Source organism: Ascaphus truei, chromosome 2 (assembly GCF_040206685.1).
Source record: "Ascaphus truei isolate aAscTru1 chromosome 2, aAscTru1.hap1, whole genome shotgun sequence".
Lineage (NCBI taxonomy): Eukaryota > Metazoa > Chordata > Amphibia > Anura > Ascaphidae > Ascaphus > Ascaphus truei.
The window spans coordinates 34,965,564-34,989,480 of NC_134484.1; the positions used below are offsets into that span (position 1 = coordinate 34,965,564).

Below are 23,917 nucleotides of genomic sequence, written 5' to 3' on the forward strand. Positions count from 1 at the left end.
ATCAATATATGGCTGCTATCCAAGCCTGACTTCCATGGGCCAAGAGGGCACTGCAATGTCATCAGAGCATGACATAGCAGCTTCCTATTGGATGACGCCAACAGCTATCTTTGATTTCCTTCATTTTATCGGCACATAATAAGGTAAATATCTCGAATTGGGGTTGACCCCAGAAGTAGGACAATAGCAGTTCAGCCCCATAGGATCTCCCAGTTCAGCCCCATAGGATCTCCCAGTTCAGCCCCATAGGATCTCCCAGTACAGCCCCATAGGATCTCCCAGTTCAGCCCCATAGGATCTCCCAGTTCAGCCCCATAGGATCTCCCAGTACAGCCCCATAGGATCTCCCAGTTCAGCCCCATAGGATCTCGCAGTTCAGCCCCATAGGATCTCCCAGTACAGCCCCATAGGATCTCCCAGTACAGCCCCATAGGATCTCCCAGTACAGCCCCATAGGATTTCCCAGTACAGCCCCATAGGATCTCCCAGTACAGCCCCATAGGATCTCCCAGTACAGCCCCATAGGATCTCCCAGTACAGCCCCATAGGATCTCCCAGTACAGCCCCATAGGATCTCCCAGTACAGCCCCATAGGATCTCCCAGTTCAGCCCCATAGGATCTCCCAGTTTCTCCCCATAGGATCTCCCAGTTCAGCCCCATAGGATCTCCCAGTACAGCCCCATAGGATCTCCCAGTTCAGCCCCATAGGATCTCCCAGTACAGCCCCATAGGATCTCCCAGTTCAGCCACATAGGATCTCCCAGTACAGCCCCATAGGATCTCCCAGTACAGCCCCATAGGATCTCCCAGTTCAGCCCCATAGGATCTCCCAGTTCAGCCCCATAGGATCTCCCAGTACAGCCCCCTAGGATGTCCCAGTTCAGCCCCATAGGATCTCCCAGTACAGCCCCATAGGATCTCCCAGTTCAGCCCCATAGGATCTCCCAGTACAGCCCCATAGGATCTCCCAGTACAGCCCCATAGGATCTCCCAGTTCAGCGTCTGTAAAAAAAAAAAAAAAATACATTCTAATGGGATTGTTGCTTTAAGGTTTTGAAACAATTGAGACGTTACTTACGGCCAGGGTTATTGTTTACATCAATTATATCTCTATATTCCATATATTCTCCTAACAATGTATTGGGCCGCGCTTATAGTGTAGGCGATGCGACGTCGCCCGAAAACAAATGCATTGTCGCCGCCGCGTGCGCTTATAGTAAGCGCGACGTAGCGACGCGATTCTTTTGAAGCCGAGAATATTAGATTTTTCAGGGGCTGTCTCCTTGTGACAGCCCCTGAACCAATCAATGGCCTGGTCGCCCACGACGCCGCCGCAAAGCGAAATACAGCTTTTGCTAGGATGACGTCACGCGTCGCCGTCGCGGGCACTATACGCGCGGCCTTAGGAGGAGAACTCTAAAATAGACATTGAAACAAGCATGTTTCTTCAGACATTATTTGATTTAAAGGACTTCCTCGTGCACGGCACAGTCATATAGACAGACAGAGGTGTGGGTGTGTGTGTGTGTGTGTGTGTGTGTGTGTGTGTGTGTGTCATATATATATATGTGTGTAGAGAGACAGAGACACACACACAGGTAAAAAAAAAATTGTGAAACCACTTAAGATTGTCACATATTTCAAACCTAAAATGTTATTAGATCTTAATCTCAGTCCTAATAATAAATAAAGATAAGCTGATCAAACAAATGACACAAAAACATGATTCTTTTTCAACATTTATGTATCCACAAATAATTCAACATTCAATATCCATGGTTGAAAAGGTATGTGAATCTTTAGATTCAGTACCCCTTGAGCAGTAATAACTTCACTAAGCGTTCCCTGTAACTGCTGATCAGTCTCACACCTTAGTTTTGGGGAATGTTGGCCCATTCCTCCTTACAAACAGCCTCAACTCGGTGACATTTGAGGGCTTCCTTGCATGGACAGCTCGCTTCCTGATCTGCCACAACATTTCGATGGGGTTTAGGTCTGGACTTTGATTAGGCCAGTGTAAAAAAAAATTAAAAAAAAATGTGCCATATGAAGTAAAGTTATTATTATTTATTTGGTATTTCTTTTCTTTTCCCACTAGCTCCAGGGTTTAAGCCACAATGTCATCTTTACCTTGGACTCACTTTTGAAAGGTGATTTAAAAGGCGTCAAAGGGGTAAGTTGTAACAAAACAGAACTGTTTCAAATATTTGAAAATGGAAAAATATTCACTTGATTTGCAATTTGTGGTTTCATTTTAATTATTGGTTTTTATTTTTCTCAAGGATCTGAAAAAGCCTTTTGACAAAGCCTGGAAGGATTATGAAACCAAATTGTAAGTATTTTCATTCTCCTTTTTTTATGCAAACAATTACATACATTTTTTTAAACATTCAAACTTCCAAAGCTGTGACGAATGACTGTTATACTACACGGGCACGCCACTATGTGATATCATTTGATGACTCCAACTTCTTAGGGAGCCAAATTTGCAAATAATCCCTCCGTTGGGCTTGTGTGTTCTTCAAGAAAGCGGAAGGTGTGCAATTTAGTGTCTTGAAGTGACGAGTAATTCTATGGTTAGAAGACGGGGTTGTTGCCCTCCTCAGGCTGGTAAGGCAGCATTTCCTCCTTTATTTCCACATGAGGGGGCCGTGCACGCGGTTCACTTACCCGTTGTACCGCTTACCATTAAAAATGAGTTCATTTTAAAGCAGGACTCTGGCTTGTGAGATACATGCCGGTGAGGTGTTAGGGTTTAAATATCCCTCTAGTGCAGGGGTGGGTAACTCCAGTCCTCAAAGGCGACCAATAGGCTAGGTATTAAGAATATCTCTGCTTCAGCACAGGTGACTCAATCTTCGACTCAGCGACTGATTGAGCCACCTGTGCTGAAGCAAGGATATTCTTGAATCTTGACCTTTTGGTGGCCCTTGAGGACTGGAGTTGCCCACACCTGCTCTAGTTGAACAAATTGACTGCCAAATCTCAAGCAAGGAACCTTTAGCTAGTTACAGCATGTACAAGATCAATGACTGATTTGGCAATGTTTTATTAGTAAAATGACCTTTGTATGTAATAAATTGCATGTGTTACATTGACTTTGTAGGAGGTGCCCACTTGTTTGTAATCCTACATTGCAAGAGGAAGTAAACGCAGGGGTGAGGAACTGCGGTCCTCGGGGGCCACCGGCGGGCCGGGTTTTCAGGATATCCCTGCTTCAGTATAGGTCAGCAAATGGAATAAAACACAGGAGCACAGCCAAAATCCCAGCAGGAAAAAAGATGAATTCAAGGCAACTCCGATTTAAAATAAAAGACTTGTATTTAATCAGCTCACAGTAGTACTACAACGTGAAAGAATGCACCTAGGCGTTTATCAAGTTGCTGGGGATGGGATGTCCTGGTGACCGGACCTGTTGGTGGCCCTTGAGAACTGGAGTTGCCTGCCCTTGAACTTAAGTGTACTGTACCTATTTGCATGTGCCCAGTGTTGAAACGTGTAAATAAACAGGTTGTGGTAAAAAAAAACAAAAAAAAACAAATCTCAAACTAATTGGAAGTCATAAACGTCATTGAGTGCGGCTTCCTATTGGACGGCCATTTAAAAGTCCTTTAAAAACCTGGAAGTAATACCGATAACTTCACTGGCAGGTATCTTGGGAACTGAGGTACAGGGGGCTCATCAGAGAGAGAAAAATAGCTTAGTTTAGTTCCCCCTGGCTTCAATCCTGTAATTAAATGGAGACTAATTAGCGTTGGATTGCTGCTGTTACAGAGATTCAGTTCACTATAGTCAGCAAATACTTTATACTGAATTTCCATCTTGGTTTTGTGCTTGGTCACCGCGACTTTACTGACCTATGGTAATATTTACTAGCAGTATCGATCACCAGCACGGAGTGTAAAGATCACTAATTTACTGCACTCATTGAAGATGAGGAAAATAGACTAATCTGTTTAGGGCTAACAATATACCCTTAATGGCCATCACAGAAGAATATATGTCAATGGAGAACTACTGGGGAAAGTCCTGGAAAATAGACGATAAGTAGATAATTAAAGATTTATTACATCAAAAAAGTACTTATACATAAACAAAAGTGAATATTAATACTTTTGCTATTTATTTCACTCTATATAATATTCACTGTATATAATATTCACATCCAGAAATAGCTAGTACATTGTCAATATATTGTTCCTTCCATCTATGGCAGGAGGGACCAGCTCCAGTCTTCAAGGGCCACCACCAGGCTTCATGGATATTCCTGCTTTAGTACAGGTGGCTGAGTCAGTGGCTCAGTCAACAATTGAGCCACCTGCGCTGAAGCAGGGTTATCCTTGTAACGTGACCTGTTGGTGGCCCTTGAAGACTGGAGCTGGCCCCTCCCGATCTATGCTATTCCATCATGGCTTCTTCATTTCTAGTACTAAAATTGAAAAGGAGAAGAGGGAACATGCAAAACAACATGGGATGATACGCACGGAGATAACTGGGGCTGAGATTGCAGAAGAAATGGAGAAAGAGAGGAGATTGTTCCAGCTCCAGATGTGTGAAGTAAGAAGTCATTTCAAACTTTTACATGTTTTATAATGTCAAAGCGTATTCCCCAACGACACAATAGATTTATTTTTGGTGGCGGGCTACAGATAGCAACACACTTCAGCGCGTAAATGGGAAGCAACCCATATAATGAACTTCTATTTTAATATCTTTTCTCCAAGAATAAAATATGTTGCCGTACAAATTAATGGAGCCTTCCAAGATAAAAGCCCCCTGATTTTCAGTGTTAGTGGGTAGCAGGGGGTCTCCGGAACTGAACCACGTTCATTTTGGCTCGGGGGAGACCCTGGTTCCTGAGATGTTTACTAGGGGATGGTGCAACCGGTACTTAATGGAGGATTAAAAGTCCGGCGTCGCATGGGCCAATAGGAAGCAGCGACGAATGAAGTTGTGGCTTGCTATTGGCCGTTGGCCAGGGAGATTTAAACCTCCATTCTGTTTTCCCTGGGAGGAGGACCCGACGGAACTTTCCCAGCTTTGTATCCCGGCGGGGCCCAGACCTGAAACTAATGCTCGGTTCAGCTCAGGAGACTCCCAGCTTCCTAATCATGTAAAAAAAAAAAAGAGAGTGGTTGGGAGCGTTAAGATAAATATTCTGTAGGGGGGAACTGATCCTTTAAATGCTGATAGATCTGCAATGAGGATCCATAGTGTGAGTTGAACTACCTAGCTGAGGAAAATGGAAGGGTGTGCGTTTATTATTTTATCAGTAAAAGTTTTAAAAATGTCAGGTAAAGCCCACAGCCCAACGTTTGCACATAAAAATCGGTATCGCTGTAGTTCTTGTTGGATGTGGAGGTACTTTCAAGCAACACCTACGGAAGTCCATCAAGTATGCAGCTTACCACACACACAAACCTATCTGTTTAATTGGTACAGCTGGTATTGCAGTATCCCAAAACATGTACTGTACCTGCTAAAAAGGTGCGGCTGGAGGGTAAGAGTGCACACAGTCAGGGTTGCCAACCTGGCGACGGTGGCGTCTCCCGGCATCCAGCTGCAATTTCCCCCTCCAATAGCAGTGAAGATGGCTGCGCGGCGTCAAATGGTGCCGCTTTTCCATGGTAACTGAATACTACGTGACGTCATGACAACCATGGCAATGCGATGCCGCTTAGACTCTGGGTTTCGGGCACTTACCTCCGGGCTACGGGTTGCCGTCGTCAATCTCTGGGTGGCGGCGGGGTGCGTTGGCGTCTCAGGCCTTTTCGGGCATCCTGCTGCAATTTCCCCCTCCAACAGCAGTGAAGATGGCTACGCGGCATCTTGCCATGGTGACCGGACACTACGTGACATCATAACGCTACGCGGCATCACATTGCCATGGTTGTCATGACGTAACGTAGTGTCCAGTTACCATGGCAACGCGGCACCATTTGCCGCCGCGCAGCCATCTTCACTGCTGTTGGAGGGGGAAATTGCAGCAGGATGCAAGAGAAGGCCTGAGAAGCCAACGCACCCCGCCGCCACCCAGAGATTGACGACGGCAACCCGTAGCCCGGAGGTAAATGCCCGAAACCCGGAGTCTCCGGGTCAAACCCGGACAGCTGACAACCCTGCACAGAGTGCTAGGGGATAACTGTAAAATAAAGAAATGTGTCTATAATAGAGAAAAATATATTTAAATGGAGCCGATTATAATTAGTCATATGAGGCAACATGCATATCTGACCAACCAAACTCTTACGGGATCAATCCAAATGCAATATAGCTGCTGGAAAAATAATAGGACTAACATTGCTGATTGCCGTTGCTAATATATTGATAGCAAAAGTCCAATATAGAAAAGCAGTCAAATACAGATGGTAGTACAGCATATGTTTTTAATAAGCTACTGGAGGACTGCGTTTGCAACCGTTCTTGAATTCTTTCTACAAACAAGGACCATATTGTTAGTGCTTCACATAGTCATCACTGTCTCTGTTTGTTTGCCTGGCCATTGAGAGATGTGTGGGAAGATGGTGCTCAAATATAGATGTGTACCAGACAGTATATAAAAGTTCATATGAAGACGGCCAAACTGGAACCCATCATGGTATATAGCAATCCATAAAAATACATATCCCAGGGGCAACCAGACCTAGCAGTGTCCACTTGACCACCGCATCCAATGGTCTTGGTGTAGAAACCCCACAATAATCTCAAATAGGGTCAAAGGTAAACAGTAATGGCCAAAGCCCATTACCTGCCCATAGGGGAATCCAGAGTAGATCCAAAGTTCCTAGGTTCCAGGGCGTGCTATCCTGTAGAGTAGATCAGCGTGCAGAAATAGTGAAGCAAAGGAGCACAGCACAGAGTCCATCCATGAAGAGAGAATAAGTTCAGGGCAACTCCATATAAAAAGTCAAAGGTATTTTAATGAATGTACAATGGTGAAGAGAGTGCTAATGCACCAACGCGTTTCATCCCAAAGGGACTTTTATCTCATCATCCTGAGTGACATCCAGTCACAGCAATACCCACCTGAGTTTGGGTTACATGCTTGATTTTTTCAGAGAAAATGTGAGTTCTGAATTTATAGAAGTCTACAGAAATTGAAGATATATCTTTAGAGACATTGTTGCACTATGTTGTGTCTTTTTTTTTCATTTACATATCACCACTGATTGAGTTGCGCTCCCCTTCAACTCCCACAGCTTATCAAAGAGACCAGAAGTGTATCATGTCAGTGTTTTATTGGAACAGCTGCTTTTTATCATGTTATCGTTGCCTCTGGACTACCTAAAAGGTGGTGAGATGAGAAATTGCTAGAAGGAGGGAGGAGGACTTTCTAGCCTAATAGATATCTCCAGTTGCATATATGCCCCCTCAAACCTCCCTCCAAATAAATTAGGGCGATGTGCATGTGCTGAAAAAGAAACATACCTGGGGTACCAAGGGAGATATGCTCATGTCTATACAATGTATATTTAAATGCCGTTTTTACACACATTTCATACCGTGAGGCACTGTAGGAACATGCGAACGCTTTAAATGTTGCAATGAACTTATCGAAGTTTAGTGTATAGGCCCCATAGTGTGTCCATTTTTGTGTGAGATAAAATTACTTTTTCTATTTCTAACATGAAAGAGTTTTTCTTAATTGCCTCCCAAGTACAAAGGTAATGATATCTATTATTAACATAACTGAAGAGTTGATTATTCAATTGGTTATTCAGCTTGGAAATATAAATTCTTTACACTAAAACACAGCTGTAGACCCGACATACAATGTATAATTATCAACAAACGACTTCTTCTTATTTTCTTGCAGTATCTCATTAAAGTTAATGAAATCAAGACAAAGAAAGGCGTGGACCTCCTCCAGAATCTTATAAAGTACTATCATGCACAGTGCAAGTAAGTGCGGGGAGGAGGAGGATAATTACCAGATGCATTACAGCGGTTTGTTCTGAAATGTTAGGTATGGTTTACCATGATACACCACAAATCAGACACAGAAAACATGGCTTAAAAATACATAGAGAAAGTATTTGAAGGTAAGACGGGAAAAATGGACGGTTGCGTTTGAACTCCAGGGATAGCCAACCTATTCCAATTCGCCTTTCACAATGGTGGGTCTTGTAGTTGGCAAGTACTTTCGCCGAAAGGGTATGACCAGGATTTTTGTGCCTAATCTCAATCCAAGGTATCGTGTGACTGATCTGACACACACAGCAAGGCGATGGAAAAATTACTATCAGAATGTATACGCCAAATGAAGGAGCAGCAGACAAGAAGAGCCTTGGGGGAACTATCGGAGGCTTGCACGGATACTCCCATTGCCTTTAGTCGTGCCCCAGTAAGCACTATTGCAGTTTCATTGCAGTTCTGACTTATGCTGCTTGCAGTTTGAGGTCGCGCGTATAGTGACCGTGACGCGTGATGTCACCCATCGCCGTCGTCGCTAGCAAAAGTTGTATTTCGCTATGCGGCGGCGTCGCAGGCAACCAGGCCATTGATTGGTTCAGCGGCTGACACGAGGCAACACCTGAAAAATCAAATATTCCCGGCTGCAAAAAATCGCTTACTATAAGCGCACGCGGCGGCGACAATGCATTTGTTTTCGGGCGACGTCACGCCGCCGGCACTATAAGCACGGCCTAAGGCTGCGCTTATAGTGCCACGCGACGTTGCTCCGAATCAAATACATTGACTCCGTTGCAAGCGCTTTATAGTAAGCTCGACGTCGCGACCCAAAATGTTGAAGACGGGTCTATTTGATTTTTTAGAGACTGTCGCCACATGTGACTGTCTCTAAACCAATCAGAGGCTGCTGCCTGCCCCCTTTCGTGACGTCGCTGGTGACAGTCGCTGAAAATCACATAACTTTCGCTGGTGGCGACGGGTGACGTCATCGGTCGCGTCACTGTCGCCAGCTGTATAAGCACGGCCTATGGAAGAAAGTATTGCATGTACTCTTGCCAAGCGGCATACAACAAGCTCCAAGGACTCGCAAAGCTGTGTGCACTTGCTGGCCACATTTGTTTGCTTAGGATGCAGCCCATGTTTGCTTGGTTTTGGTTGGCTCTATTTATGGAGATGTCTCCGTTACCGCAGAGTATCACATCATGGTTGAGACTGTCAGATAGGCAGGAAATATTCCCAGTCCTGCAAGAATCAAATTCTGAAATCTGGAGTCGTCTTTCAGAGTCAATAGCATTGGCATCTGTGTGATAATGTACTTCATGGAAAATGCAGGAGAAAATAAGTCCCCAGAAACATTGGATTTCAGAATGTAAGGGCACTTTGTAAAAGTTCAAGATATGAGATGACTGTTCTTGGGAGAGATTATAGAGAAGAAAAAGAAGGTTAAGGATTGTTTCAAAACATAACGTTGTTAATAGGTAACTTTGCAGGAATTATACATTTTTTAATGAAGTCGGCTGTACAATATTCTACCATATAAAGGACAAAAAAACATAAGATCTTTATTGGGCGAGTTCTCAAGTGCTTTAAGTTAAATAGTTTTAGCAAACCTTATCGCAAAATGAAAAAAACACTACAAATGACCTTTTCAATGCCACGCTCGCCATATACTCTATTTTAGATAAAAACCTCTGTGAGGAGGAGTAAGTCTTGCTTATTACACCAGTGATGTTACGTCTCACATGCTGCAGTGTTCTTTTACATCGCTTTCCTCTCTCAAGAATAGATTTTTGCATAAGCGGTATAAAATGGAGGCAGTGAAAGTGTATTTGTGGAAATAGCATTATTGTAGATGAAAATATTACCAAGCGAAATATGACTTGGCATCTTTAATCACTTCCCATATGAGAATGATGTGGTCTTGTGGAACATATTTTTAAATATATATATTTCTACATTTGAGCCACCCCACTTTCATGGCTGTCATTTTACGTAGCGTTAACGGGGCAGAGTTCAGTTTGCGGTTGTACAATTTCCCTGATAAGTATGAGACCTGTTACTTCTGTTGCATGTGATCCTTAAATACAAGAGAGATGAAATGACCTTTAAAACATAATGAAGGTGTAGTTGCCTATTGATTAGAATTGTATTATATTGCAGTTTCTGTAGTTTGATGCCTAGAAGAAATGCAATCTCTGTATAATATTTCAGTCGTCGCTGTGTGAGGGCCTTTAATTCTTTGTGCATACTGTGAAGAGATGTTTTAACCACAGGTGGCTTTGTCATTAAAAGAGGAAGTTAGATAATAACATATTCTCTTGGGGTTTTTTTTCTGTTTAATAATTACCTAATGTATTGCACTAGAATTGTTGTTCTTTTACTATTAAAGGGAACCTTTTGACTGTAAAGTTTGCAATAAGCAAGTACATCTGGACTTGGTAGTCTAAGCACTGGCTGACCCTAATAATGCTTTTTCCTACGTGAATTTGTTTTGCCGAGTCAAATTTTTTTCTCAAAATAAATATGGATTGCTAAATTTTCTTGTAAATTATATTTCTGCTTTTACCCATTGAGTGCTCTACGACGCAGCTCTACGACGTCATTAGGTCTGGCACTCCAGGGGCCTCATAACGTAGATGCAAGGTCATGGTAGCGGAGATTGCAATTGGGATGGAAGAGGAAACCACTCCTCTTCCGCTCGTGTCATCAGTGATGTCATCATGTGATGTCATCATGTGATCACAGTGTGCCAAAGCGGTCAAAAGCAGAAATCCATGCTCCTCATTTTTTTTTTTATATATACACACATACATACATACATACACACACACACACACACACATATATATATATATACATACATATATATATATACATATATATATATACATATACATACATATATATACATATATATATATATATATATACACACATACACACATACACACACACATACACACATACACACACACACACACACAGTACTGGGGGGTCCCCCTAGAGCTGCTCTGTGCTTCGTCGATGTCCGAGGACCCCCCAGTTCCTGTGGTTGTGCACCCTGTATACAAAATGGCAATGCAGTAAGATTTGCTGCTGCTGTACCTGGGGGTCCCGAGTGTTGGGGAGTCAGGGATAATCCCCGGGGTAAATCCTATGTTTCTGGTAAGGTGAAAAAATCTATTTGGGGGAGGGGGGCAGGTCCTGCTTTAATCCAGAGAGTCATTACTGTAGTAAGATAGTGCTTATAAGTGCATTTCTACGTGGTTGCACAAATATTAATAAATAATAATATTATCAAAAGTGTGACGTCAATATTATTAAGTATATGTTTATCATGTTTTTCTCTGTAGCAGACATTTATTTAACATTTTGAATTTTAGTTTCTTCAATGATGGCTTGAAAACAGCTGATAAACTGAAACAGTACATTGAGAAACTGGCTGCAGATTTGTCTAATGTAAGTAATATAGGATTCATTATTATTATTGTGATTTGAAATGATATATAAACCAGCATTTTACCTTCTGAGAATAACTATTCTGGCTAAAATGAAAGCCGTTTTGAAACGGTTATCGCTCAATTCTACTAATAATTTGTATTAATTCTACAATGTTCACCTTATTTCTTCATTGTTTCCACCCCATTCTCCCCCCCCCCACCCTCTTTTTACTGTGTTAATATGTAGTCATTATAATTATATTGTACAGTATATGCCTTTATCCCATTTATTCTTTTTGTAACCTGTAAATATTGAGAACTTTAATGAGCAGAAAGTTATCAAATGTTTTATTTGAAACAATACAAAAATGAGCGCACTAATTATTTGTAACCTTTTCTGTGCTTAGAACACACACACACACACACACACACACACACACACACACACACACACACACACACACACACACACACACACACACACACACACACACACACACACACACACACACACACACACACCCTCCCCCCCCCCCCCCCATTAATGTGCCTTTGTAACTATTGCTGCTTTTACTACTCCTCACTCGTGCCTTCCCCTAATTCCCTCCTGATAAAATAGACCCAAACTGTGCGGACGCTGTTTGGTATTGCTGAAAGTTTGAGGATAGTAGATAATATATATTAAAGGCGAAATAAGAGGCGTCTAGGGCAATTAGCCACGGCAGGGACAGTTCGCCTCCGCAGGTAGTGTTTCCCCTGACCCAGGGGTTATCAACTCCAGTCTTCAAGCCACCTCAAGAAACCGGGTTTTCAGGATATCCCTGCTTCAGCACAGGTTGCGCAATCAGTGGCTCAGTCCGTAATTGAGCCACATATGCTGAAGCAGGGATATTCTGAAAACCTGGCCTGTTAGGGTGGCTCGAAGACTGGAGTTGAGAGCCCCTGCCCTAACTACTTACCCTAAAAACCTTAACCCCTTACCCTCAAAACGTTTGTTGGCCAGTAATGCCCTATTGTTCGAGGATTATTACTTATTTGTGTCAGCAGATGTTGCTTCAAAGCTTTGAGGTGATCATGTGGATAAAAATAAGCAGAAGCTTTATATAGTGGAGCATATTCATTTTCATAGAGGGCAATTGTTAAGTGCTTTTCCCCATACCACACACTTCTGCTTTTAGAATACATGTGATATGTTTACAGTAGGTTCTTGGCAACAATGCTTTGCAACTACTGTACCTAATTCATATAATTGTTAGATGTTCGTTTTTTTTACATGTATTATAAAAAGTCGAACAATATGTTCATAGCTTTATTTTCTTATACAATGCAGCAAGCTTCATCTTTTCTTTAATGTAAGATTTGGACAAGACACACCTTGCACCAAAATGATTTGAATCAAAGGAGAAAGTTGTAGCATAGATGTGTGTCTGTTTTTATACTTGCAAGATAACAGAAGCTGCTATTGCATTTGTAAGTATTATTATAATATAAATAACATGGTGTACTTCTGCATGATGATTATTTTGTTTATTTGTAGAACACAATGAAGACCTCATTTTTATTTGTATATTGTACAGTAGAGAATATGAGGATATTGTAGGGCGAAAGTTGTAATTGATCAACGATGATAAACTCTGAATACGAAGCAGCAGGTTTAGGTAGAACATTATTGCCTTTCTTGGCTAATTGATAGTCCCAGATGCACGTCTTTAATGATTCAGGCCTCTGGCCAGAGTGTTTGATAAAAATGTAGGCGGACAATCGCTAAACAGTGTTAGTTGTACCACGCAGTAAGAACAAATATTTCAAAGATCTCCACTAATCCCCATCAAGTTGTCACTGGGGTTCATAATTCTGCAGTGATAGACAGAAACATGGTCACTGTGGGTTAGCCAGAAGATACAGTAGAGTGAATGCAGCAGTCTGACTTTATTTCACTTCTGAATATTCCCCTAAAATGGAGGCGTTTAAATCTCTGCTTCCCAAGATTTCTCATCATTGTGCAGAAGCGACTGAGTAACAGCAACCAAGCTTAGACTTTCATGTGTTGGTGAGGAGGGTGAAGAGTGCTGTTATTTTATGTGACCTACAGTAATACTGTGGGGCTTATGTGCGTAGCTCCGAAGTTGTCATTGCCAAACCGCATGGTTTGGCATGTTCGAAAGCCGTGGAGTTAAATAACCCTTTTCTCTATTGTAAATCACTTCTTCTGAACCGCGTCTATAAAAAGTGACAGTAGAATGGCCTGCAGGTGGTGCTAACTCCCTGAAAGAGGAGGAGGACGACTTCCAACGTAGTAGTATCTCCAGTTTTATATATGTCCCCTCAACTTCCCTCCAAATAAATTTGGGGGAGATGCCTGTGCTGAAAAAGGAACACACCTGAGGTACCGTGGGAGACATGCTAATGGCTATACAAGTATATTTTAATGAGTTACACCTCGTAATATATATATATACTTAAGACCAATAAGTCTAAGGGCCCTTGTGATGAAGGGGGTACTAATGTCAGACCCAACAGGATCAGAACCAACAACCCTGCCATTCAGGTCTAGCATTGAACTAAAACATACTGGACACCTAACAAGCTCCTATTGAACCCCCAAAATAACCACAACATATATAAGCATATGAGTGTCACAGAGGAGTGCTACTGAGCATGGCAATATATATTTAAAATCAGAGACAGAACATAAAACACAGACAGAGCTCAGTTTTTAGCACATCCAGTGAAACTCATACACGGTACAGTGCCTAAATATATATGTATAAATATCAAGTAAAATTGTCTTTTAGTTTAACATTTTTGGCCAAAATTGTTGTAAGCCCCTGAGCCAACTGCACGGCAGACCACAATTCAGGGGTCCCTAATGCTAATATAAATTCTTAATAACCTGTGTAGTAACAGGAAGATTTAGGCACTGTACTCCTTTGCTGGAGGGAAACGCGCGTTGGACGCGCAATGTTGTCAGTCTCCTACATGGAGCTGTTTTAATGTAGTGTCTGTAGTTTCCTGGTCCTAACTGTGTAGACCCTAGTAGTTAGTTATTTATTGATTTATTTTCAGTCAGTGTGCCTGCATTCCTTGCTCTCCATGTGAGGCGTTTTCACAGTCTATTGCTGTGAATTCACCCCAGTACTGCTGTGTTTGGCAGCTTCATGATACAGTGAATTTACCATCATTATCAATGTATGTGCCAGCTCTACCACTTTAGCACTCTCATTCCAACACACTATTAATCTTGTATTGAAGTGCGTAGTGACGTAAATCTAGCAGGAAAGCTGGATATTTAATCCGTCGGCCACTCACTTGTGAATATTTATATACTTTTCACCATCTGGTCTCACCGTTGCTCCAGAGGGGTTAATACCCTGACTCATAGCATCCTCCGTCCTCTATATCCCACAAATATTGAGTGGTCAACTGGGATAGTATGACTCTATAATTGAGGCTACGGATGCCTGATAGCGTTGGTTTAATACATTTTTAATTCACATTACACCTTACTTTGGTAATATATGTTTTAAGTAAATTTATTAAAAGTAAATTTTTACACTTTGTTGGTGTGCATTTAAGTGAATTCTTTTAGGGGGCACATCCATTTTGTGTTTCCCCTTTTCCCTTTTTCTGACACCAGTACCCCCTTAATTTATTTGGAGGGAGGTTTGAGGGGAGGAATTAACGTAAATATAGGGGAGATGTATACAACTGGAGATACTACTAAGTTGGAAGTCGTCGTCCTCCTCCTCCTCCTCCTCAAAGCCCAATTTCAGGCTCTGGAGAGAGCTCACAATTCCTATTTCGCCTGCTTTGAGGTGGCAAGAAAAAAAATGCAAGTTGTTAGATGTGATTTAGCTTTTTGCACTTTTCGGAGCTTCTAGAATACAGCGAGTTTGCAAAAAAATGCGAGCTTGGTCATTCTGCCCAGATTTGCACTGCCAGAATGAAACTTCTTCTAAAAAAGCCTTTTAGATACAGTTTGGACATGTGAGAAGGGCTTACGGAATAGCAAAGCATCCAAGTTGCTTCTAGGTTTGTCACAATTCAGAGCTTCTAGAATAGGCCCCTAAGTGTTTCTTAATTTTCTTATAAAAATGTTTTTACATTTTTTGTGTGCAAATTAGTTCTTTGAATTGACTCAACATATGGATAGTGATAAAGTAACTATCAACTATTCTGACAAAATCCTTTAACAGTTTGGATACTTGGGTCTTTAAGATGAACTGGTATGTATTTTTTAAAACAGTTTTGAATTGTTCTCTATGGACTTCTGTGTCCAGTGGCAAAAGGGACCGTGTGGTATGCTATGCATCTTAAACAGCACATGGCTTAAAATACTGTAGGCCAAAAATGAATTTCCTTAATTCGTGCAGAAGTCTCTATCACTTTAAAGTCTCCCCCCTCCCATACTCGACATCCTTCCTAATCTTATTCTGTTCCTTTGCCCCTTGTCCCTCCCTATCCTTTCTTTTGTGCCTCCTCTTGCTAAAGATTTTTGTATCGTTTTCCATTTTCTATTACACCGGGAAGTTATTTCTTATTCGCCTTCATTACTGTCAATAGTCATTGGCCCGAATTAAGCTTATAAGGTCAAAAAACATCAGATCTTTTATTGGGGTAGTTTTCACGTGCTTTCAGTTACCTAGTTTTAGCAAACCTTATCGCAAAATGATCATCGCAATATGAACAAATTAATTCATAAGGGCGCATGACATCTGTAATACCGTTCTACCTACCTTCCCTTCCAGATAAAGCAGACACAAGATGAAGAAAAGAAGCAACTCACTGCATTGCGAGACCTGATCAAATCCTCTCTACAACTGGATCCAAAAGAGGTAGGAGGTCTTTCAGTTAATTGTGGCGAAAAACAAGCAGGGCCTTCATTGCCCTCAATTGTCATACAATGTGACTATTGCTACGGGTAAATGCTTCGATTTTAAATTGTACCTACATGATCTTCTGGCCTTCTTGAAAGTCATGTGAAAAATGCTATTTTCTTATATGGAGCTTTGTTAGAAGTATTACACTCAAATGGACTCTGTCAGTTGCAAGTATCATTTGTTAATACTCGCATGGATACCGTCACGTTCCAGAACATAACATATCACGTTTTTTAGTTAAGAGATTTGTCAAGAGCAGTGACCTCAAGTGTTGTTAGTTACCAAGTATATAAGAATAGATTTTCTTTATCACAGGTTTTCTATAGGTAGTTCTAGAAGCAGACGTTTTGCTGTAAAACAGTAAGGATTTAATGCTCCAATACCGTGTGATAGCATGTACAGATCTTTTCAAACATCTCGGGGTTCTTCTGCCTGTGTATACACTACTACATCTGTAAATAACTCTTTTAGTGGTTCTTTACTGTTGAGGTGCCCCACGAAATGTGGCCATATTATTTTGCTCCATCATAGACGTTTTGCTGGTTTCTAGGGGCGATTGCTACCTCAGCTCCTATTGAACGAGCGTCATGATCAGAAAAGGGGAGGATTTCCTTTTCCCGACATCAGGTGTCGGGGTCATATATTTGAAAAAGAAAAAATGTGCACAAGCGCTACAGACTAAAACACCAGTGTGACAATTGCAAAATATATATATATATATATATATATATATATATATATATATATATATATATATATATATATAAAGGCTGCCTAGTAATACTGTCAGTACTGACAGAGAAAGTGAAAGTGAAAACAAAGAAAAACCTGGCGCCAAAAGTTCATTGGATAATCCTGTACTCCTCAGGGGATCAGCACACTTGCTTGACAGGCCATATTTGGGAAAAAACACAAACAGACACAGATCATAGTGCAACACTGTAGGGTTAAAACAGGTCTACACTAATACACACACTGCACATACTGTATAACATAGAGACTCCTAGTGACTATAAAAACTATTTATTAAATAAAAAGAGCTATGCCATAAAATGGTTTGGACAAATGAGAACACTGCTGGTCATCCAGATGTGAAAAATCAGAGCCCTACTTACAAGCAGCAAGGCAAATACAGGCAATGCAACAAAGAGTCTTCCGGCTGCTGCTGATGTCTTTGAAGAGATGTGATTCCTGCTGCACCGAGACTCTCGTGCTGACTCTCCCTCCAGGGGTTAACAGGAACAGTGGCAGTGTTGGAGGCCTGCTTGTGGGGCTCACAGCTCTCCTCCACGTGAGGCTGGTCTCCTCACTTCCTCCTCCGGTTACACAGGCTGTCTCAGCGTGCCTGCACGCGAGTGTGCACGTGCCCTTAAAGGGACAGTACAAGCGTCCTGTATGCCAAGAACTAACGGCTGCAATGGGGCTCAAATGTGACCAAGTGTCCCAAAAAGTCCAATACCAAGCTCAAAGTGACTGTGTCACCTGCCCTACGCGTTTCGTGGATGTTACTCCACTTCCTCAGGGGCTACAAAGACTGACACTGAATGACATGTACATATACCCTAACCAATTAAAAATTAATTGCCCAATTAGGCTGTATAGCCTGCATGTCATTAATATCAAATCACTACGTCTCTAACAACATAATACACATACAATACATTAAACAACATTAAAAACATTCAGATATCAACTGATAACCATATATCCCAAAATTGAGGCCAGATGTAATATCATAATAGGCATTGATATATACCAAAATGCCAAATTGTGGCCAAAGGATAAACAAACCTGCTTAAGCCACTTAGTATGCTACTGCTGGTACAGAGTCAAATGGATAAGGTGTCATCCATTAAGTAATGGTTGCATTTAACTAATGTTTGTTTGAGCCATTTCATCTACCTAAAAAGGAGCCCAATTCAAAATCAATATTGAGCCCATATGGGGATAGAGTCTTAAGTTCATAGATCCAAAAGGCCTCCCTCCTATTGATGTGTTGAATGTTATTACCACCTCTCCAATTGGGTGTACACAATTCAATAGGTTGACAGATAAGGCCCTTTGGATTTTTGCCATGATGTACCAAAAAGTGGTGGGACACACTGTGTGATGTTAAACCCTTTTTGATGTTGTAGATATGTTCATATATACGTCTTTGAAACGTACGACCAGTGCGACCCACATATTGCAGGCCACAAGGACACTGCAACATATAGATGACAAACTCTGACTTACATGAAATATGTGACATGATTTTGTAGTTTTTGGCGGTGACATTAGATTTGAATTCTGTGCTACAACAGCTGTATTTACAGGCTATACATTTACTGCATGGTTTAAACCCATTTTTAACCTGATTGATGTTCATTTTTATTTCACCTTGGTTTAAAGGGTAACTAGGTACCAGTTTGTTCCTAAAGTTACCAGCTTTCTTAAAAACAATAGATGGCTGTGGTGTTAGTATCTGTGACAAAGTTGCATCCTGTAACAATATAGGCCAATGTTTGGCAAAAATATTCCTTATTTTGGGGGCCATAGCGTTATATTGTGTTATAAAGGAAATATTATTTTTCCCTTGGCTGTCCCCTTTGTCCTTATATTCCAGGAGTTTGTTCCTGTCCATATCTTGAACTAAAGAGATAGTATTCTCTAGTTCGTCTAAGGGATAGTTCCGATCTAGAAACTTATTTTTGAGTTCATCCGCCTGCTCTACAAAAGATTCCAACCTGGAGCAGTTGCGCCTAAGTCGGATGAATTGTCCTTTCGGAATATTCCTAATCCATTGCGGATTGTGATGGCTGTTGGCCATAACATAATTGTTGGCCTGTACAGGCTTAAAAAATGTTTGTGTATGAATGTGGTTATCAACAATACTAATATTTAAATCCAAAAAGTTAATGGTGGTTTTATCATATTGGCATATTAGTTTCAAATTTCTGTTATTGTCATTAAGGTACAAAATGAATTGATCTAATAAATCCAGTTCCCCATCCCAAATAAAAATAACGTCATCTATGGCGGCGCTACATAGATGACGTTATTTTTATTTGGGATGGGGAACTGGATTTATTAGATCAATTCATTTTGTACCTTAATGACAATAACAGAAATTTGAAACTAATATGCCAATATGATAAAACCACCATTAACTTTTTGGATTTAAATATTAGTATTGTTGATGACCACATTCATACACAAACATTTTTTAAGCCTGTACAGGCCAACAATTATGTTATGGCCAACAGCCATCACAATCCGCAATGGATTAGGAATATTCCGAAAGGACAATTCATCCGATTTAGGCGCAACTGCTCCAGGTTGGAATCTTTTGTAGAGCAGGCGGATGAACTCAAAAATAAGTTTCTAGATCGGAACTATCCCTTAGACGAACTAGAGAATACTATCTCTTTAGTTCAAGATATGGACAGGAACAAACTCCTGGAATATAAGGACAAAGGGGACTGCCAAGGGAAAAATAATATTTCCTTTATAACACAATATAACGCTATGGCCCCCAAAATAAGGAATATTTTTGCCAAACATTGGCCTATATTGTTACAGGATGCAACTTTGTCACAGATACTAACACCACAGCCATCTATTGTTTTTAAGAAAGCTGGTAACTTTAGGAACAAACTGGCACCTAGTTACCCTTTAAACCAAGGTGAAATAAAAATGAACATCAATCAGGTTAAAAATGGGTTTAAACCATGCAGTAAATGTATAGCCTGTAAGTACAGCTGTTGTAGCACAGAATTCAAATCTAATGTCACCGCCAAAAACTACAAAATCATGTCACATATTTCATGTAAGTCAGAGTTTGTCATTTATATGTTGCAGTGTCCTTGTGGCCTGCAATATGTGGGTCGCACTGGTCGTACGTTTCAAAGACGTATATATGAACATATCTACAACATCAAAAAGGGTTTAACATCACACAGTGTGTCCCACCACTTTTTGGTACATCATGGCAAAAATCCAAAGGGCCTTATCTGTCAACCTATTGAATTGTGTACACCCAATTGGAGAGGTGATAATAACATTCAACACATCAATAGGAGGGAGGCCTTTTGGATCTATGAACTTAAGACTCTATCCCCATATGGGCTCAATATTGATTTTGAATTGGGCTCCTTTTTAGGTAGATGAAATGGCTCAAACAAACATTAGTTAAATGCAACCATTACTTAATGGATGACACCTTATCCATTTGACTCTGTACCAGCAGTAGCATACTAAGTGGCTTAAGCAGGTTTGTTTATCCTTTGGCCACAATTTGGCATTTTGGTATATATCAATGCCTATTATGATATTACATCTGGCCTCAATTTTGGGATATATGGTTATCAGTTGATATCTGAATGTTTTTAATGTTGTTTAATGTATTGTATGTGTATTATGTTGTTAGAGACGTAGTGATTTGATATTAATGACATGCAGGCTATACAGCCTAATTGGGCAATTAATTTTTAATTGGTTAGGGTATATGTACATGTCATTCAGTGTCAGTCTTTGTAGCCCCTGAGAAAGTGGAGTAACATCCACGAAACGCGTAGGGCAGGTGACACAGTCACTTTGAGCTTGGTATTGGACTTTTTGGGACACTTGGTCACATTTGAGCCCCATTGCAGCCGTTAGTTCTTGGCATACAGGACGCTTGTACTGTCCCTTTAAGGGCACGTGCACACTCGCGTGCAGGCACGCTGAGACAGCCTGTGTAACCGGAGGAGGAAGTGAGGAGAGCAGCCTCACGTGGAGGAGTGCTGTGAGCCCCACAAGCAGGCCTCCAACACTGCCACTGTTCCTGTTAAGCCCTGGAGGGAGAGTCAGCACGAGAGTCACGGTGCAGCAGGAATCACATCTCTGCAAAGACATCAGCAGCAGCCGGAAGACTCTTTGTTGCATTGCCTGTATTTGCCTTGCTGCTTGTAAGTAGGGCTCTGATTTTTCACATCTGGATGACCAGCGGTGTTCTCATTTGTCCAAACCATTTTATGGCATAGTTCTTTTTATTTAATAAATAGTTTTTATAGTCACTAGGAGTCTCTATGTTATACAGTATGTGCAGTGTGTGTATTAGTGTAGACCTGTTTTAACCCTACAGTGTTGCACTATGATCTGTGTCTGTTTGTGTTTTTTCCCCTATATGGCCTGTCAAGCAAGTGTGCTGATCCCTCGGGGTCATATATTTGCTACTCTAGAAATCCCATAACCCCCGGAGCTGGATGGGACCTTATGACACACAAATGGTGAAAGTTTGTCGTAATTGAAGACATTATGTACACTCCTTAGAGCCAGTACAGATACATTAATTTAGTACAGGGATGGCCAATTCCAGTCTTTAAGGGCCACCAACAGGTCCGGTTTGAAGGACATCCATACTTCAATCAGTGGCTGAGCCACTGATTGAGCCACCTGTCCGAAGCTTAATACCTGGCCTGCTGGTGGCCCTTCGGGACAGGAGTTGCTCACCCCTGATTTAGCACATGACTAATGAAATATTTAATAACTAGCTGTACCTGACGTAACAAACGCTGATCTAGAATATCTGAAAGGTTATTCATTAAACATTCCTTTTTTTTTCACCCCTCCCTGTAATGCCTTCCTGTCTATAACGGGCAACAAATGACAGTGAAAATACAGCGTTAACAAAATTTAACTTTTTATAAATATTCGGGAAAGTTTATCGTATGTCATGAATCTGCCAAGGGACATTACATCAGGAGTGACCAACTCCAGTTGTCAAGTGCCACCCACAGGCCAGGTTTTAAGGATATCCCTGCTTCAGCAGAGGTGGCTCAGTTGAAGACTGAGCCACTGATTAAGCCCATTGTGCTGAAGCTGGGATGTCCTTAAAACCTGACTTGTTGGTGGCCCTTGAGGACTCAAGTTGGTCACCACTGCATTAGACCATAATCTACTAAAGTAACCATGAGTGATTGGAAAGGTTAACTCCATGGTGACCACACACTGTTAGTGACTCATTTCAGAGAAGTTCATTGTGGGTCACTCTGGTACTGAAACGTGACATTGAGACCAATTTTGAAGACTTACTCAAATAAAAAAATAAAAGGTTTATAGAACTAACAATTTTCCAATGTTTCTTGTTTAAAATATCATAGCCTAACTCATGACTATAGTATTACCTCCTTTCTTGGAGTCGCCAGTGTCATTAAAGTTGTTCCTGGCAGTCAGTGTTGTGCCACCCTGGCTGCTCAGTGTGAATGCCAGATAGCTCATTAGATAGACTGTAACAAAACAAACTTTTATAATTTTGCTTTAAAAAAGGTTTAGTCAATCATCATTTTTATTCTCCCCATCAACACACTGCTAATGTCATAATAGTTTCGGAAGTTCCCTAGTACCAAATTGATGTCAGATAACAGCTTAAGCACTGTATACAGGCATACCCCACATTAACGTACGCAATGGGACCGGAGCATGTATGTAAAGCGAAAATGTAGTTAAAGTGAAGCACTACCTTTTCCCACTTATCGATGCATGTACTGTACTGCAATCGTCATATACGTGCATAACTGATGTAAATAACGCATTTGTAACAGGCTCTATAGTCTCCCCGCTTGCGCACAGCTTCGGTACAGATAGGGAGCCGGTATTGCTGTTCAGGACGTAATGACAGGCGCATGCGCGAGCTGCTGTTTGCCTATTGGGCGATATGTACTTACTCGCGAGTGTACTTAAAGTGAGTGTACTTAAAGCGGGGTATGCCTGTAGTTCAGTGATTTCCAACCTTTTTTTGGTTAAGGAACCCCAAGTAAAATTCTGGGGAACCCCCAACCATCTCTAATAGCGCGTCTGTGATCAGATGCATTGCAAATTCTTCTGTATTTGATACAATTTTCAAATGACCAGAAAATTCCAGGGAACCTTTTAGGGATGCCCGGGAAATCCAATGGTTCCTAGGAACCCTGGTTGAAAAACACCATTATACCGTAGTTGTTTGCCACAGTGACATTTCCAAAAGCTCATATATGTATAACAAACACAATTTTGTGTCATTGGAATCAGTATAGTATTCTATCCTCTGACGTACACCACAGTGTGTGCAACCTCTGGAGAAGAATGTGTGTGTTTATTTCTGTTTGACTTTATGCTACTCATAGTATGTCTGAGCGTATAAAAAAAACATTAAAAATGCCTCAGGCGATATGAGAGGAATGAGTGCTTCACATTTTGGACCTCAAGTAAACATTATTAAATTGCTCTGCTTATTAAAATGAATTAATGAACCAACTGTGCAAGGGATACATAATGTGAACCACCAAATCAGATGCTGTCATTAAATTGGCAATCTGGAGTTGTTCATGGAACCTACTTCTTATCTGATGTGGACCGCACTCAGAGCAGGCAGGTCCCACTTGCTCTGTAAACCTATAAAGCCACCTAACAGACAATCCTGGAAAAGCAACATTTCTGTGTATGTGGAGTCAAAATTAAATGTAATGATGAATGAATGGATCATTGTATTCACGATAATCAGCCTGAGCCAGGCATGGTAATGAGGTCTGTGATCCCTCCTGACTAGATTGTTCTTTATGGGTAATATCACAGTCCTGATTGATATTACACATTCTGTTCTTTTTTTGGCAAACTGTTGCTTTACCCAAAGCTGATACAATTGTCTTTTATCGTTGGGAATCGTCTATCATAGACCATGCAATGTA

At 41.2% G+C, this 23,917-nt stretch overlaps 1 protein-coding gene across 3 annotated transcripts in view; it reads left to right on the forward strand.

The window, feature by feature from the left end:
• The window catches only part of ASAP1 (ArfGAP with SH3 domain, ankyrin repeat and PH domain 1), a 365,433-nt gene that overhangs the window by 260,028 nt on the left and 81,488 nt on the right, over window positions 1–23,917 (forward strand). For all 3 annotated transcript variants that reach the window (XM_075582010.1, XM_075582015.1, XM_075582011.1), the window contains 6 exons: window positions 2,100–2,174; window positions 2,284–2,333; window positions 4,429–4,558; window positions 7,818–7,903; window positions 11,296–11,371; window positions 16,101–16,187. In XM_075582010.1, coding sequence (XP_075438125.1) covers window positions 2,100–2,174; window positions 2,284–2,333; window positions 4,429–4,558; window positions 7,818–7,903; window positions 11,296–11,371; window positions 16,101–16,187 — 504 coding nt within the window. The remainder of the gene's footprint in view (window positions 1–2,099; window positions 2,175–2,283; window positions 2,334–4,428; window positions 4,559–7,817; window positions 7,904–11,295; window positions 11,372–16,100; window positions 16,188–23,917) is intronic.